This window comes from Achroia grisella, unplaced genomic scaffold (assembly GCF_030625045.1).
Source record: "Achroia grisella isolate CSIRO2021 unplaced genomic scaffold, CSIRO_AGI_Agris_v1 utg3297, whole genome shotgun sequence".
Taxonomy (NCBI): Eukaryota; Metazoa; Arthropoda; class Insecta; order Lepidoptera; family Pyralidae; genus Achroia; species Achroia grisella.
In genome coordinates, this window is record NW_026712802.1 from 805,265 (window position 1) to 818,645 (window position 13,381).

The following is a 13,381-nucleotide window of genomic DNA, read 5'->3' on the forward strand; positions in this document are numbered from 1 at the left end:
TCACATGTGGAACGTATGTATAATGTTCGCGCCACCGTATCGTAGTAATGACTAAATAATTGTTACAACAAGACCCAGACGTTAGGTATTCGTCTGACATACTGTCTAGTATTTGTATACCTACATATTTGTTATTATTTATCACCCATATTATTTTTACTTGACTGTTAATTAGTAACCTACATTATCATTGTACAGTTCCTCATAATTATCGTATAAGCAGGTACTTAATCTAATTTACAATTCTTGCATTTTCATCTTTATATGAAACTAGCTATTACTCGCGCCTTTGTCTACTTTTTTATATACAACATCTGTTTGCATGATAAAATCTATATTCAAGTCAAACTTAAGATTCGATCGGCCGTCTAGTCGCGTAATTATAATAAAAAAGAGACAAACACAATATCACATTTTACGGTATTCGATACTCTATTGTATAATCATTTAAAATATATATATATATATATATAATTCGCATCCGGCGCATCCTACCCTAAGCCTACATTAAAACACTTCAACCTAACCCTAAAGGCGTCTACAGCATTATAGATGTATAATTGCATTGTAGGTAAATATAAATAAGTCCATCTACACACGAATTTATTGCAGTAAACATGAAATAAAATATCAGTTTGCAAACAGACACTTCATGCAAAATACAAAATATAACAGGATTAAGTAACAATGGTAATGATAGTTCTTATTTTCTAAGTACAATTTTTTTAAGAAATTATAATGGACCTGAAAATCAAGTAGCATGGGAGCTTGTATTCAATTCAGTAGGTTGCTTAGAAGGACAAACATGCAAGGCAACAGTAATTAGAAATAAAAGCGTAATGTTATGGATGGGAAAAACCTGTCTAATTGGTATGATATTTGTTTCTTTTCGATATATACTTTTATAAACCGGATAAATTTTGCCCATGTTTTTTGCCTATACTCTTTGAAATTTTACCTTTTTTGATTAACTTTGAAACTAATCATTGAAATGTTAATATTATATACAATTTATCTAATGGTATTCAGTATTTTTTCAAATAATCGAATTCCGAGGTGGACATCAGTCGGTCTCGGCCCTCGGATATCAATAATCTCTAGCCCAATACTTATTGAATGAAACCAAGGACCAGTATAAGCCGACGAATTAGGACGTTCCACTCCTTTCAAAATATATTTTCAACCTTAACAATCTGGATTACATATCTTGTCGTGCTATTGTTTATTATGTACTTTTCCAATTTTAATCGACTTTTTTATAAATGGTCATATGTATTATATCTTACCAATTTGCTCTGACACGTACAAAGCCGAATTCCAATCATGTGGCGATAACTTGATTTAAATGATGAAACTTTGGCCGACATTGCTTAGTATTTACAAACTGCGACATTCAATACAAATTTAATACTCTGGTTTATGTTGTTTCTATAATACCTACACACTTGCCCCTCCAAAAGGCAAGAGTAGGTGCAACATTATGACAACTATAAATGGCGTGATTTCTGAGGTCAGAGACGTCACCGGCATGTTTGACTACTCGGTCACGCAACCAATCTTAACAATTTAATGTTCTATTGTTCCTTTACGTTTAGGTTACCAGATATGATGTGCATAGAAAGCGGATTGTCATTTGCTAACTTAATACTGTTCGTATTAGAAAAAAAACTAGATGTAATCTATATAAATTGGAATGAAATACCACTTATTGACTGAGTAATCAAAATAAATCATTCAATTGATTCATTGAACAAATTCATTTGAAGATTTTGTTCCACAATAATAGAGATAATAATCGCAACACAATTAAATTAATATAGGGACAATACCAGATACCAGCACAATAATTAAAATTGGTACATAATAATAAATTGCATACGTATTAAAAAACACAGTAGAATTAAGAACATGCTTTTTTGAATCCAGCTGAAACCTACACTCAGATAACTGTAAAAACTACATACTACAAATATTTCGATTTAATGACAATGCCAGTTTTGAACTTACATGAGTTTAAAACTAGGTTATATTCATAGGTTGAAAACAAGTATATAATGTATGCGTACTAGTAAGTACTGTTACTTATGAAACGTTCATAATACGATGCATAACACGGTCACGGTTTAAAGGCAAAGAAAGAAGCAAACTTTAACATACATATACATAAACTACTAACTAGTAAACTGGGCATCTCTACATTGTTTATTTTTACGTAAATCCCGAACAAGACTTTAGGTTACAACAAATTAAGTCTATTATGTAACTTAGATTAAAGTTTTATTGTAATAATGATGATATTAAAAATTAGAAGTAAGCCCTAGGTAAAATAATCATGAGTCAATTTGTTTAAGAGCTACGATGTACAGACTGACACATCAAACTTATAACACACCTCTTTTTACGTCGGGGGTTAAAAAGAAAGAATTTAAATGCTTGAATAAAATGTTAAAATTAATTTAATAAAGTATTAAGGTCGTTTACAAAACTCTGTTCAACCAGTGCCTCTATTAGCTTTTTTAATATTAGTCACCAATTGAACACTTAAAATAGACGTTCGCGGTGCTAAGCAGTTTAACACACTGCCTTACTTTCCGATGGTCGTAGGTTTCAACTTTACGTAATAAAAACATTTCTATTATTATATGTATATATATTTATATTTATCTGTGTTACAGTTATACATATATATATATATATATATGTGATGACCTAGTATAAAAGCTGTTCACATGAACAGATTGTTGTGTCAGCAATTTACCACCGTTCGCGGAACAAGGCGCTGTTTGGCTTCCGATTGATGACTGAGGCGTCTTATGTACCACCGTGGGACCGTGGTTTGAGCCAACAAGAATGTAATTATGTCATAATAGATTGTAGCATACGGTTTAAAATAAATGTTTTTTTTTAAGTTCCTCCAGCTGCTATACCAGCATACATACATGTATTTATACAATACATAAACCATTGTACAGGCTACGTTTAATATGAGATTAAATGGCGCTGTGTTTTGTCTACACTTTTTTATTTAATTTATAATTTAAGTTATAGAATATATATAATCCAGAAAGCTAAGATATAGGAATAAATCTAATATCTTTTTATGTAAAACCATCAACCATTAATGGTTTCTGGTCTTTATCAGACCAGTAATGTCATATAAAAAGTAAAAAAGTTTATGTCAATAAGATATTTAAAGTAGGAAGTACACTGCCAAGGTTTAACGTGATGATACGGGCACAAGATAAGCCTTATCATAAATTTGCGCATATATTAAATCATATACTGTAGTGACATTATATAGTTCCACTAAAATCTGTACTTTGAACATATTCGTGAGATTCACTACATAAATGATTATTTTATTGAGCTTTAAACTATTTGGGGTGCATAGGTAGAGGTTATCAAGACGTATATGGAAGATTTACTACACATACATATGTAAAACTAGCCGTTAAACGCGATGGCTTTAGCTTTTATCATACAAAAGAGAGCCTATTTACGTCCTAGGCATACTGACTATCTTCATACCAAAAATAATTAGCAGTAGTTCAGCCGTTTAATCGTGAAAATGTAATACATACTAGTATATTGTATCAATTAAAGTAACTATGTGCGTTGACAAAACAGAAATGATTAAATTTATAAATATCTTTAGCACTTATTCAAAGAATTAACAAATATTAGTAGAATTCGGTCAGAAAATTAATAATCTGTCAAGCGCTGTATATTAGTCGCAAGTAAATATGAAAAAAAAGTAAAATCTGGTAGCAATCAATTTAGAAAAACTTTGAATAAAATTTCTACAAGCAATTCCTGACGAGTACAATGACTATCAAGTAGATAACATTCAACACGATTGTGCCAGACTTACAATAATAATTCAGAGTATCATGATTGCACTTAAATGCAGATAAATAAGTCATATCGGAATCGATCTAAACAGTAACGACAAATCTAAATATGAAAGTATGGCGTAAAAATTACTTTTATACTTTGTAACTTTCATACATCATATATGATAGTATGATAAAAGACAGACATCCGTGATTACATATACTAATCGTGTGTACTATTATTATTATCTTCATATTATTGATTATTATAATTCCGAAGCGATTTAATAAAACAGAAAATACAGGGAAAACGACAATTATATCCTGTATCACTTCCTTTAAAGGAAAAAACTGTGATCCTCTCATCGAAATCATAATTATTGCCTTGTGATTGTTAGTAACAATAAATTTGTTGCCATGCCATATATACTAATATCATTACAATTAGGTACGAGTATGAGTATATGTTATTTAATCACTATTTTATACGAACATTTAGAATAACAACAACCCAGAACAATCCTCACAGCGTCATCTCGTCCAAGTTAAGTAAAGCTTGTGGCATATGTAGGCTATAAATACTTTTTTATGAAATATATACATAGAAAACCCAGACTAATACAAACAATGGTACTCATGAATAAAAATGTTTGCATCGTGCGGGGAATGGAACCCGGAAGTAAGGCGGTGTTCTAAACCGCTAGACCACAGAGGCCGTTAATAATGTCTTCATGGTTATTGTTTAAATTTAATTTTAATATTCTGTTTTTTGCCACCCAGTGCCATGAAGTAAAAACTGATGCAAGCTCTAAAGTCTAAACAGCAAATTAATTGTTATCATTGGAAGCTAAAACAGGATGTTTACTTCTTCTTAAATTCTTTAATTTAATAAAAAATTAATTTAAAATCTCTTATTTTTAACTTAAAGTGAGCAGCTGAGGGTCACATACTACATTGCTTATGGGTAGGAAATACCAATTACATGATAACACGAACCGTTGTTAAAATTTGATAAAGTATTAAATGCATCTTATCACCCCTCTATGTTATCCTTATCACACACAACGTCAACACAAAATACTATCTAGATTTTGCCATAAAAATACTGGTTACAAATAAAAAAACCTTAATTTATTGATATATATTATATATCAATACGATATATATATATATATATATAATTCTTCAGATATTATAAAAAATACTATTTTATGGAGCCCATTGTAGTAAAGCTTTAGGATGTATAATAATTGGTTTTCAAAATAAAACGTTTTATTAGTAGATAGGTACTACTGTACCATTGTATGGTTGGTAATGCTACAAGTTATCTTACTAATATCTATAAACACGAAAGTATGTGAGTCTGGATGGATGTTTGTTACTCTTTCAAAAACTACTGGACGGATTTTGATGAAACTTTACAGTAATATAGCTTATACATAAGAATAACACATATGCTACAATTTAAAAAGATATTATGTAAATTGGGCAAAATATAATAATAAATGTCAAGTAAGTGCAAGTGTGTGCAGACAAAGTTACGCAGGTAAGCTAGTTACTAATATGATTAAGTTAACACAAATATAATATCGGTATAACCGTTATACAAACGGTAGACATCCAAAGTGCAATATCATCAGAAGTGAACAGTCCGTCATAACTGTCATCAAAACTAAAGACACTACTACCACTTAAGAAAAAAGATAACAAACAGACACACACACACAAATGATATATCTATACAGTTGGCATAATTTAAAGATTTCTCACGGAATAAAGTAGATAAGTAAATAGCCATTAAATACACTCGTACAGGAAAATTACTATATTAAATATTAATATGAGTTAAACATTACAAAATATTCTAAAATCAACAGATCATATCGTGATTATATCGCTCAGTGTTGTTACGTAATCCATCCCAGGAACGGTTGCAATCACCGGCGATTTCACCAGCGACGTTGCATCGCCTTACATTTTATTACAATATCACGTAATGTCATATCGGAACCGAGGCGGTGAGAGCGAATAATCGGATCTTGTTATTCCGTATACCCAAGTGCATCGAGTGCAATCTGTTGGCTTCCGATTACGGAACAAATTATTGATTCTTGTCTATTGTTGTAAATACAGAATTGTTATGGTTCGGTAGAGTGATGACGAGGACGTGCGCCTCTAGGTCACGTCATGGTCATACGTCACGCGTCATTGCTCTTTGCATCATGTTCAATTATTGTAATAAAAGTAATACTATACTGTCAGTAAATACGGAGCACAGTTATAATGCCTTCTTGGCTTATATGTATAGTAGCTGTTCCCGCGGTTTCACCCGCGTGAAATTTATAGCCTACATATGTTATTGTAGTGTATAAGCCATATTACTGTAAAATTTCATCAAAATCCATACTCACAAACTTTCGCGTTTATAATATTAATAATATTTATAAGTTTATTTTAACTGTGTCGTGTAGATTTCAATTAAATAATAATAAATAATAGTGAACTAAAGCCATCAAATTTAGAGTCAGTGTAAGAATATAAACTCATCTTACCAATGAATATTTTCTTATTTATTGTCATATATAGGAATATTTCACTCTAATTTACAACAATGTTAATATTATTCCTCTGCGCTCCCAATTCATGTTGTATTCATCCAGGCACTATTTAATTAAAAACATTACTTAATAATATTCTAAGCCTAAGCAGAATAAATGTTATAATACGATAATTAACAATATACTGAAATGCAATCTGCATTTTACGACAAGAAAAACCATATGCCAGTAGAATCCGGTCATGTATAGAAAAGATTTTGCATACTTATGTATGACACCAATAAATTTCAACAGGTGTTGATTTTATTACTGATTGTCATTTACTATTGTTTGATTTTGTTAAGTGTCGCAATATATCTTTAATAGAAAATAAAGAATAGGTAGACATTATTCATTCACGTTTGCATATCATAGTGCATACATGTAGATCGATAAACCTAGGTTAGTTCTGCAAAACAACTTTGATTAAAATGCGTTCAGCAACACAAGCAGACAAAATGGTGACTTTTATTTAAGATTTGATTTTAAACCATGACCTTTCCTACTCAGTTCACTCACATGGAAATTAAAATTATGTATTATACTATTTTGCAATTTTGTCTAATTACTCCTTGAAGAGTGACTTCTTTGCAGCGTATTATATTAGGAAACAAAAGACCCGAAAATGAAATATTAATTCGCCAGTTGAATCGTGTTTCAATCAATGTTGTCATGCGAACCTCTGTATATATGTCACATTATAGTACGTATTTTACATTTCAAGTTTTTGACCTAGTTACAATATCACTGTAAACAAAGACCACGGTCCGCGGAACAGGGTCGCAGACGTTTTGGCGAGGTGAGCGACCCCACTATCACGGCGATCATTCCGGTTAGCGTTGGTTTATCGCTACGTTACGGCTACGTCACGTCAACGCAACGAAACTGCTGCTGGGCAGCAACTAGAGCGGGAAACTGATTTTTCACGCTGATTTTCGCGCACTTGTATGGTTATAGCAAACATGTTTATTTTGTGGACAGTTTTTACAAGTACTACGAAATTACATAAATAAATTTTGTACTATATTCCCGTGTACTTTATCCCAAACAATTAGCTACAGACTCAGCGCTGAACTACACACTGATGGCATGCGGCCGGTAGTGCATCATTTATATTCTAGAAAAGTAAAGAGTTTGGGTCTCTATGGGCAAAATATTTAGGCTTGAGGCTATTTATCTGGGGACATAACAGAACTTTTATATTTGAGCGAATATATAGACTCGAGGGTGGTTTTAAGATTTATCGAACTTAAAGTTATTATTGCACTATAGTGCTAACAGCAGTACTGTTGCCGAAAGTGTTTACTGGGATTAATGTATTTGGACCAGCTGGAGAAGAACCGGTTAAAAGGCTTCGTTCCAGTTCAGTCATTAAAAAAATACACTGCATAGTAATTATTCCATTAATAAAAATAAATAAATAATATTTTTTTTAAAACCAACAATCAGGTAAAACAATGATGTAACAGAGTTCAGAATTCTAGGTGTTTCGAAACAATGCATTATATTATGATTGATTACATCAAATCATGCATTGTATTAGATAATCTTTGATACGATAAAATTATATAAATAGATATTCAATGTCAAGTATCTATGACATATATACACATTAATATAATCATATGCATTTATGATTATCATATTATTTATGTTATAAATGAAAACTGATCTCACTAACTTTTCTAATCCGTAAAAGATATTATAATTCTAAGCACATCAATAATGTCATTAAATTGACTAATTAATATTTCCGTACAATGGTATATATGTAATTTATGAATATAACGGGAAATGTCCATATACATTATGTATGTAGTGAAATTTTGCGTTACCTGTAGATCAAAGCTTTCAATTAAAAATTAGGCTGTTATTCCATAAATTGTATAAATATAAAAATGGTAAGTAGGTACTATAACTATAATTTAAAAAACCTTTCCAATATGCGATAATGCAATCATAAAAAATATATATGAGTTCGTCCAATATTACCTACAGTTAAAAAATACATGCTGTTTTCTATAAAAGTCCATAAAAATAGCCTTGGGGTGACATCGACCGGCGGACCTCCAAATTACACATAACAGTGGCGTAGCGGAGTGAGACAAAAAAGCGCAAGGTCTTGGTAGAAACGCTGACGCTTCCTCGTGCAGTCATCGACAGAAGACCTCGCTTATAAAACAAAAGGTACTAAAGACAACCACCCCTACTCAAGGTACATGTTCAGGGGTCAACAACTGTACTCATTAAAATCCATAGAAATAAGTAATTATATTTACATTTTAACTATTGCTGAACCCTGGTTTTACCGATTTAAACAAATTTACGTAAGCTTATATAGAACATGCCAACTTTGGTGAACATATGATATAATAATTAAATATATCAAATTATGTAAGCGGTGTACCAGACTTGGGGTGGTAAGGTTATACTGTCGTATGACTGCATCTATATACTATAGTATAATTCTGATTGCATTTTACTAGGAGAGCAGGAGGTCTTACTTAAAAGAAATATTAAATTTCTAATTATACCATTTCTTTCAAATTTACGCAAATGCAAGCAAAATTATTAAATCACAATTTCGTAATGTGTTTACGACGTTGCTTGTTGTATTTACGTAGGTGTTTACGAATTTAAGTACAATAATAATATAATTATTTATAATCTAATATTTTCATATATAATTGATAATAACTACTTTCATATGCTTAACATTAGAAATTGTGATTGGGATTATACTACACACACAATAAGAATGATATTACGAATAACGAATTTAAATTAAATAGTAGTAATAAATTAAAATTTATTATAATTTTTTTAATTTATTGCTTTAACATATTAATTATGTATTTATTTAGTTCGTAATCTCACTCGTCTAATTTAGTAGTCACAAATAAAAATAAATATAATTGATATTATTTAATATGGCAAAATAGTCCATGAATGCCACCTGTATTAGGATATTACCAGATATTTACAAACAAAATAATATACTTATAATATATTCATATAACTGTAATGCCACATTAATTGATAATAGTCCCACGGCCGAATAAATACAAACATCGCTGTTTAAACACCACTTTGTGTACATATTTAAATAATAATGTCAAAATATAACAAGCAGGAAGAAATGTAAGGTCGGAAAGCTGTTATAATATGAGCACCGTATCAAATAATAAAATAAAACTAGTCCAGTGTGACCATTATCTTCATGTAACAAAATAAATATATATTGCATAATTGCTACTAAAAGCATATTTCTGTATAGATTGGTATGATTAATAGAAACCGGCTTTTAGTTATTAATTATTTATAATAAATATTCTTATATAGTACTTACCATCACAGGTAGCAGCCATAAACTTGCCGTTGGCAGAAAAATCTACCAGTAACACAGTACCGGGATGGCCTTTGAGATTCTTAAGGAGCCATGGATGATTGAATTCTGTCTTCCCTTTCCATGCTGCTCGCTTCTTACTTTTTCCACTAACGCGATTTTCTGGCATGCTTGTTTCTGAAGCAACGTCTTCGGATGGAGCGTCTGTAAAGGAATCATTGTTATAATATTTAAAAACAAGTATGATTCATCAATGTGCAAATGAAAATGATGTCTGTATAAATAAAGAAAAGTACGCCGTATTACGAGTGGTAGGAATAATATATACATAAAGTTACAAATCTTACAACATACGACGTGGAATGTACGTATTATATTGTTAAAAAAGATAGATGATTTATTTCTAATCAATTTAGTATATTACTTACACTCCATAATTATTTAACTGATCATACAAATTAACAATCTAATTTATTGGATAAGCTATTTTTGCCATGTATGCACGTCAGGCTTAATATTATCCGTTTTATTCGTTGGCGTCGCCGTCAATTATCAAAATCTGCCAAGACTTTCAAAGTCAAGATATATATATATATATTGATGATCCCGTACAAGTTAGTCGCAATATATGTATGGTATTTAAATAGTGAATAATAGGCATTATACGAATAATAATACTCAGCAAGTATCTTAATAAAACATTAAAATTTATTGGTAACTAATATTTACAAATGCTCCCATACATTTGATTTCTTATTATAATAGATAAAATGGTATATAGTATTAATCTTTCACATATAGAAAGTTAGTGTGATATAGGCTGTATTTTTTTTTACATTGATCCTTACAATATGCACCCGAACGAAGCTTAAGTGAGTCACAAATGTCGACAAACTACATTATATTCTTGTTTTGATCTCCGTGAGAACAGGAAAAAAAATTTCCTGTACTTACGAGCAAATGGTTGATAATTTATTTGAAGAGGCTAGCGCCCTCTGAGTAATGTTTACAAGCCACTTTCGTTAGACACAGAGTGCCCTTTGTAGCACGTGGACAGGTTCTCTTCAATAGCTTAATTTAAAGTTATTTCAATAACAAGGTATTTATATTACAGGTTAATAATTACAGTAATATCCTATAGGATTTTACTGTAATTATAACCCTGTAATACGTGACATAGTATTCAAATTATAATAAAACAATTATTTTTAAGCAATAAGGCTCGCGGTCCGCGTCATTTTCATAATTTATTATGATTTAAGTCGATTCCTTTTAACAATATAGGTACATTACAAGTTTACTATAAAGGATGTAAGTTGATTAGTATTACGGACGAATGGGTGTAGTGATAATATGAATACAAAGTTATGACTGTTACAAGAATAATGTAGTTATTTACTACGTGTTTTATCTGTTACTCTTTCATGATTCTGACGACAGAATTCTGTTTAAACTTTAGCAAACTATATTTCTGTCGTTTACATTTGTTTCTAATATATTTAAGTAATCGGTAATTTCTATAGTATATTCCTGTATCCAGAAGGAGCCAATTGTTGAATTCCGACAATATAGCCCCCATCTCTGGGAAGTCTGTAATCACAAATGGGGCGTTAATGTCATTTTAACAGCTAACAGTTGAAAGAGTATCTTTAATATGTTTATATTCATAAATTTAATTCGTATAACTCATGACCACAAGAAATAAATTACGATATTACATACATATAGCGAACTCAAAGATGAAGACGACATTACTGCGCCGACACCAAAAAATGGTATAAAAGTAAGTTATGATAATAAAAATACATGATGTTAGCTATCGAATTAGTTAGCAATGAATGAAATGAATCATCATAATACGAGTAATACCATGACATAATCAGATAAGTAATCCTTTATTGCCACTGAGGTATTATGGTATCTGCATAATAGCTAATGTTTATTACCCACAACATAATTATTTATCAATTATATTTATTTCATTCATAGTTTAGATTTACATTTCTTATATGTAAAAAAATATTAATCACTATAAAGAATATTCATATATATAATATGTTTTTTAAAAAATAAATGAAATTTATGTAAATAAAAATTGTTCAATATAATTAGCAATTTGTTTGTTGGTACCTAATCGTTACGAACGTCATGGTTGCAAATAGGCGGATTCAAGGAGATATAAAAAACGAATGATTAATAGAATCGTATTCTATTCTTGGATTGTTAATGATTCAACATACCTCACATAATATGGAGTATGGGCCTGGAATCCAAATAATTAATTATGAGGGGCTTCAGTTTAAATACCATCCTCAACACATAAAAATATTGTAGGCATGTTTTAACTTCTAAATCACAGATTAGTCAGAGATGAAGATAATGATGATCTTCAATGCATTATTTATTCTTCAATTATTTTAGTTAAGAGTCAAAGGATGCATAGTATATTAACAATATAGCATTTTATTATCCATGAATATTACTTTTTCTTGATTTGATTTTAGAATGGCCAAAAAGGTGACTATCCACCTCCATGATTAAATTATACAGGCCAATGTTAAAAATTAGCAATAAAAGTTGTTTGAAACAAAAGCCCAAGTTTTACTTTATTAACACTTAAATTATATGCATCAATTTATTTTGAATATATCATTATAAGTAGTTTAACAGAGCTTTATTATTTTTTGTTTGATAGACCTGGTTTTCTGATACATTGTTCATTATTCAATGTTGTTTGAACAAATGGTGATTGTCATGTTCTAGTAGATTAAAATATAATTATGCGCAACTATAGCAAAAGGTCATATAAATGTATAAAAATATTTTCATAATTAAGTATTGTCTACTTGTCTGTATTATGGTTGTCTTTTATTAATATTGTATAGTAGTAAATAATATTAGATATTAAATTTTGTACACTAATATAATGTCACAATTGCTTTTAAGAATAAGAATGTCTTATAAGTATATGATTCCAGACTATTTTTTTGCAACAAAATGAAGCACAATAAATACAAGAATAAGCAATACAACATACAGTGAATGAGAAGAAAAATAATATAAAATGTATTATTATTAAAAGAATATGGAACAAAAATACAATCAAAGAATTTGAAATATCTATTTTCTAGCTGCATTATTTACACATTATTTGCTTACTGTTAGGAGGTATTACAATAAAGACTTTATAATTTTACTAAATATGTCAGACATAAATAAATGAAAATATAATGTTAGTACTAATAATGAAGTATATGACATTATGTTAATAATTCCTTTCTAAAAAACAACTTAACTTTTATTAATTAAACTTTTAGTAATTGAACCTTACTTGCATACAATATGCAAATAAGGTTCTAAAGCCAAGTCACTATAAAAATACTATATAGGAAATATTAATTCAACAGTAATTATATAATATATGTATATTCTCTTTTAGTTAATATTAAATATACATATACATGTATCTTTACATAATTCTATTCATATATTAGTAAGTATTTATACAGTGTAAGTACATAGATTATTTAAATTATTAACCGGGTCTTAATTTCAGTAATGTATATTAAACACGAAAGTTTAAAATTAACTAAGTACATAGATAT

The 13,381-nt window shown here is 29.8% G+C and overlaps 1 protein-coding gene across 2 annotated transcripts in view; it reads right to left on the reverse strand.

The window, feature by feature from the left end:
• LOC131843766 (transducin beta-like protein 2) overlaps positions 1–13,381 on the reverse strand; it is a 76,849-nt gene that overhangs the window by 62,472 nt on the left and 996 nt on the right. For both annotated transcript variants that reach the window (XM_059192509.1, XM_059192508.1), the window contains exon 2: positions 9,780–9,980. In XM_059192509.1, coding sequence (XP_059048492.1) covers positions 9,780–9,980 — 201 coding nt within the window. The remainder of the gene's footprint in view (positions 1–9,779; positions 9,981–13,381) is intronic.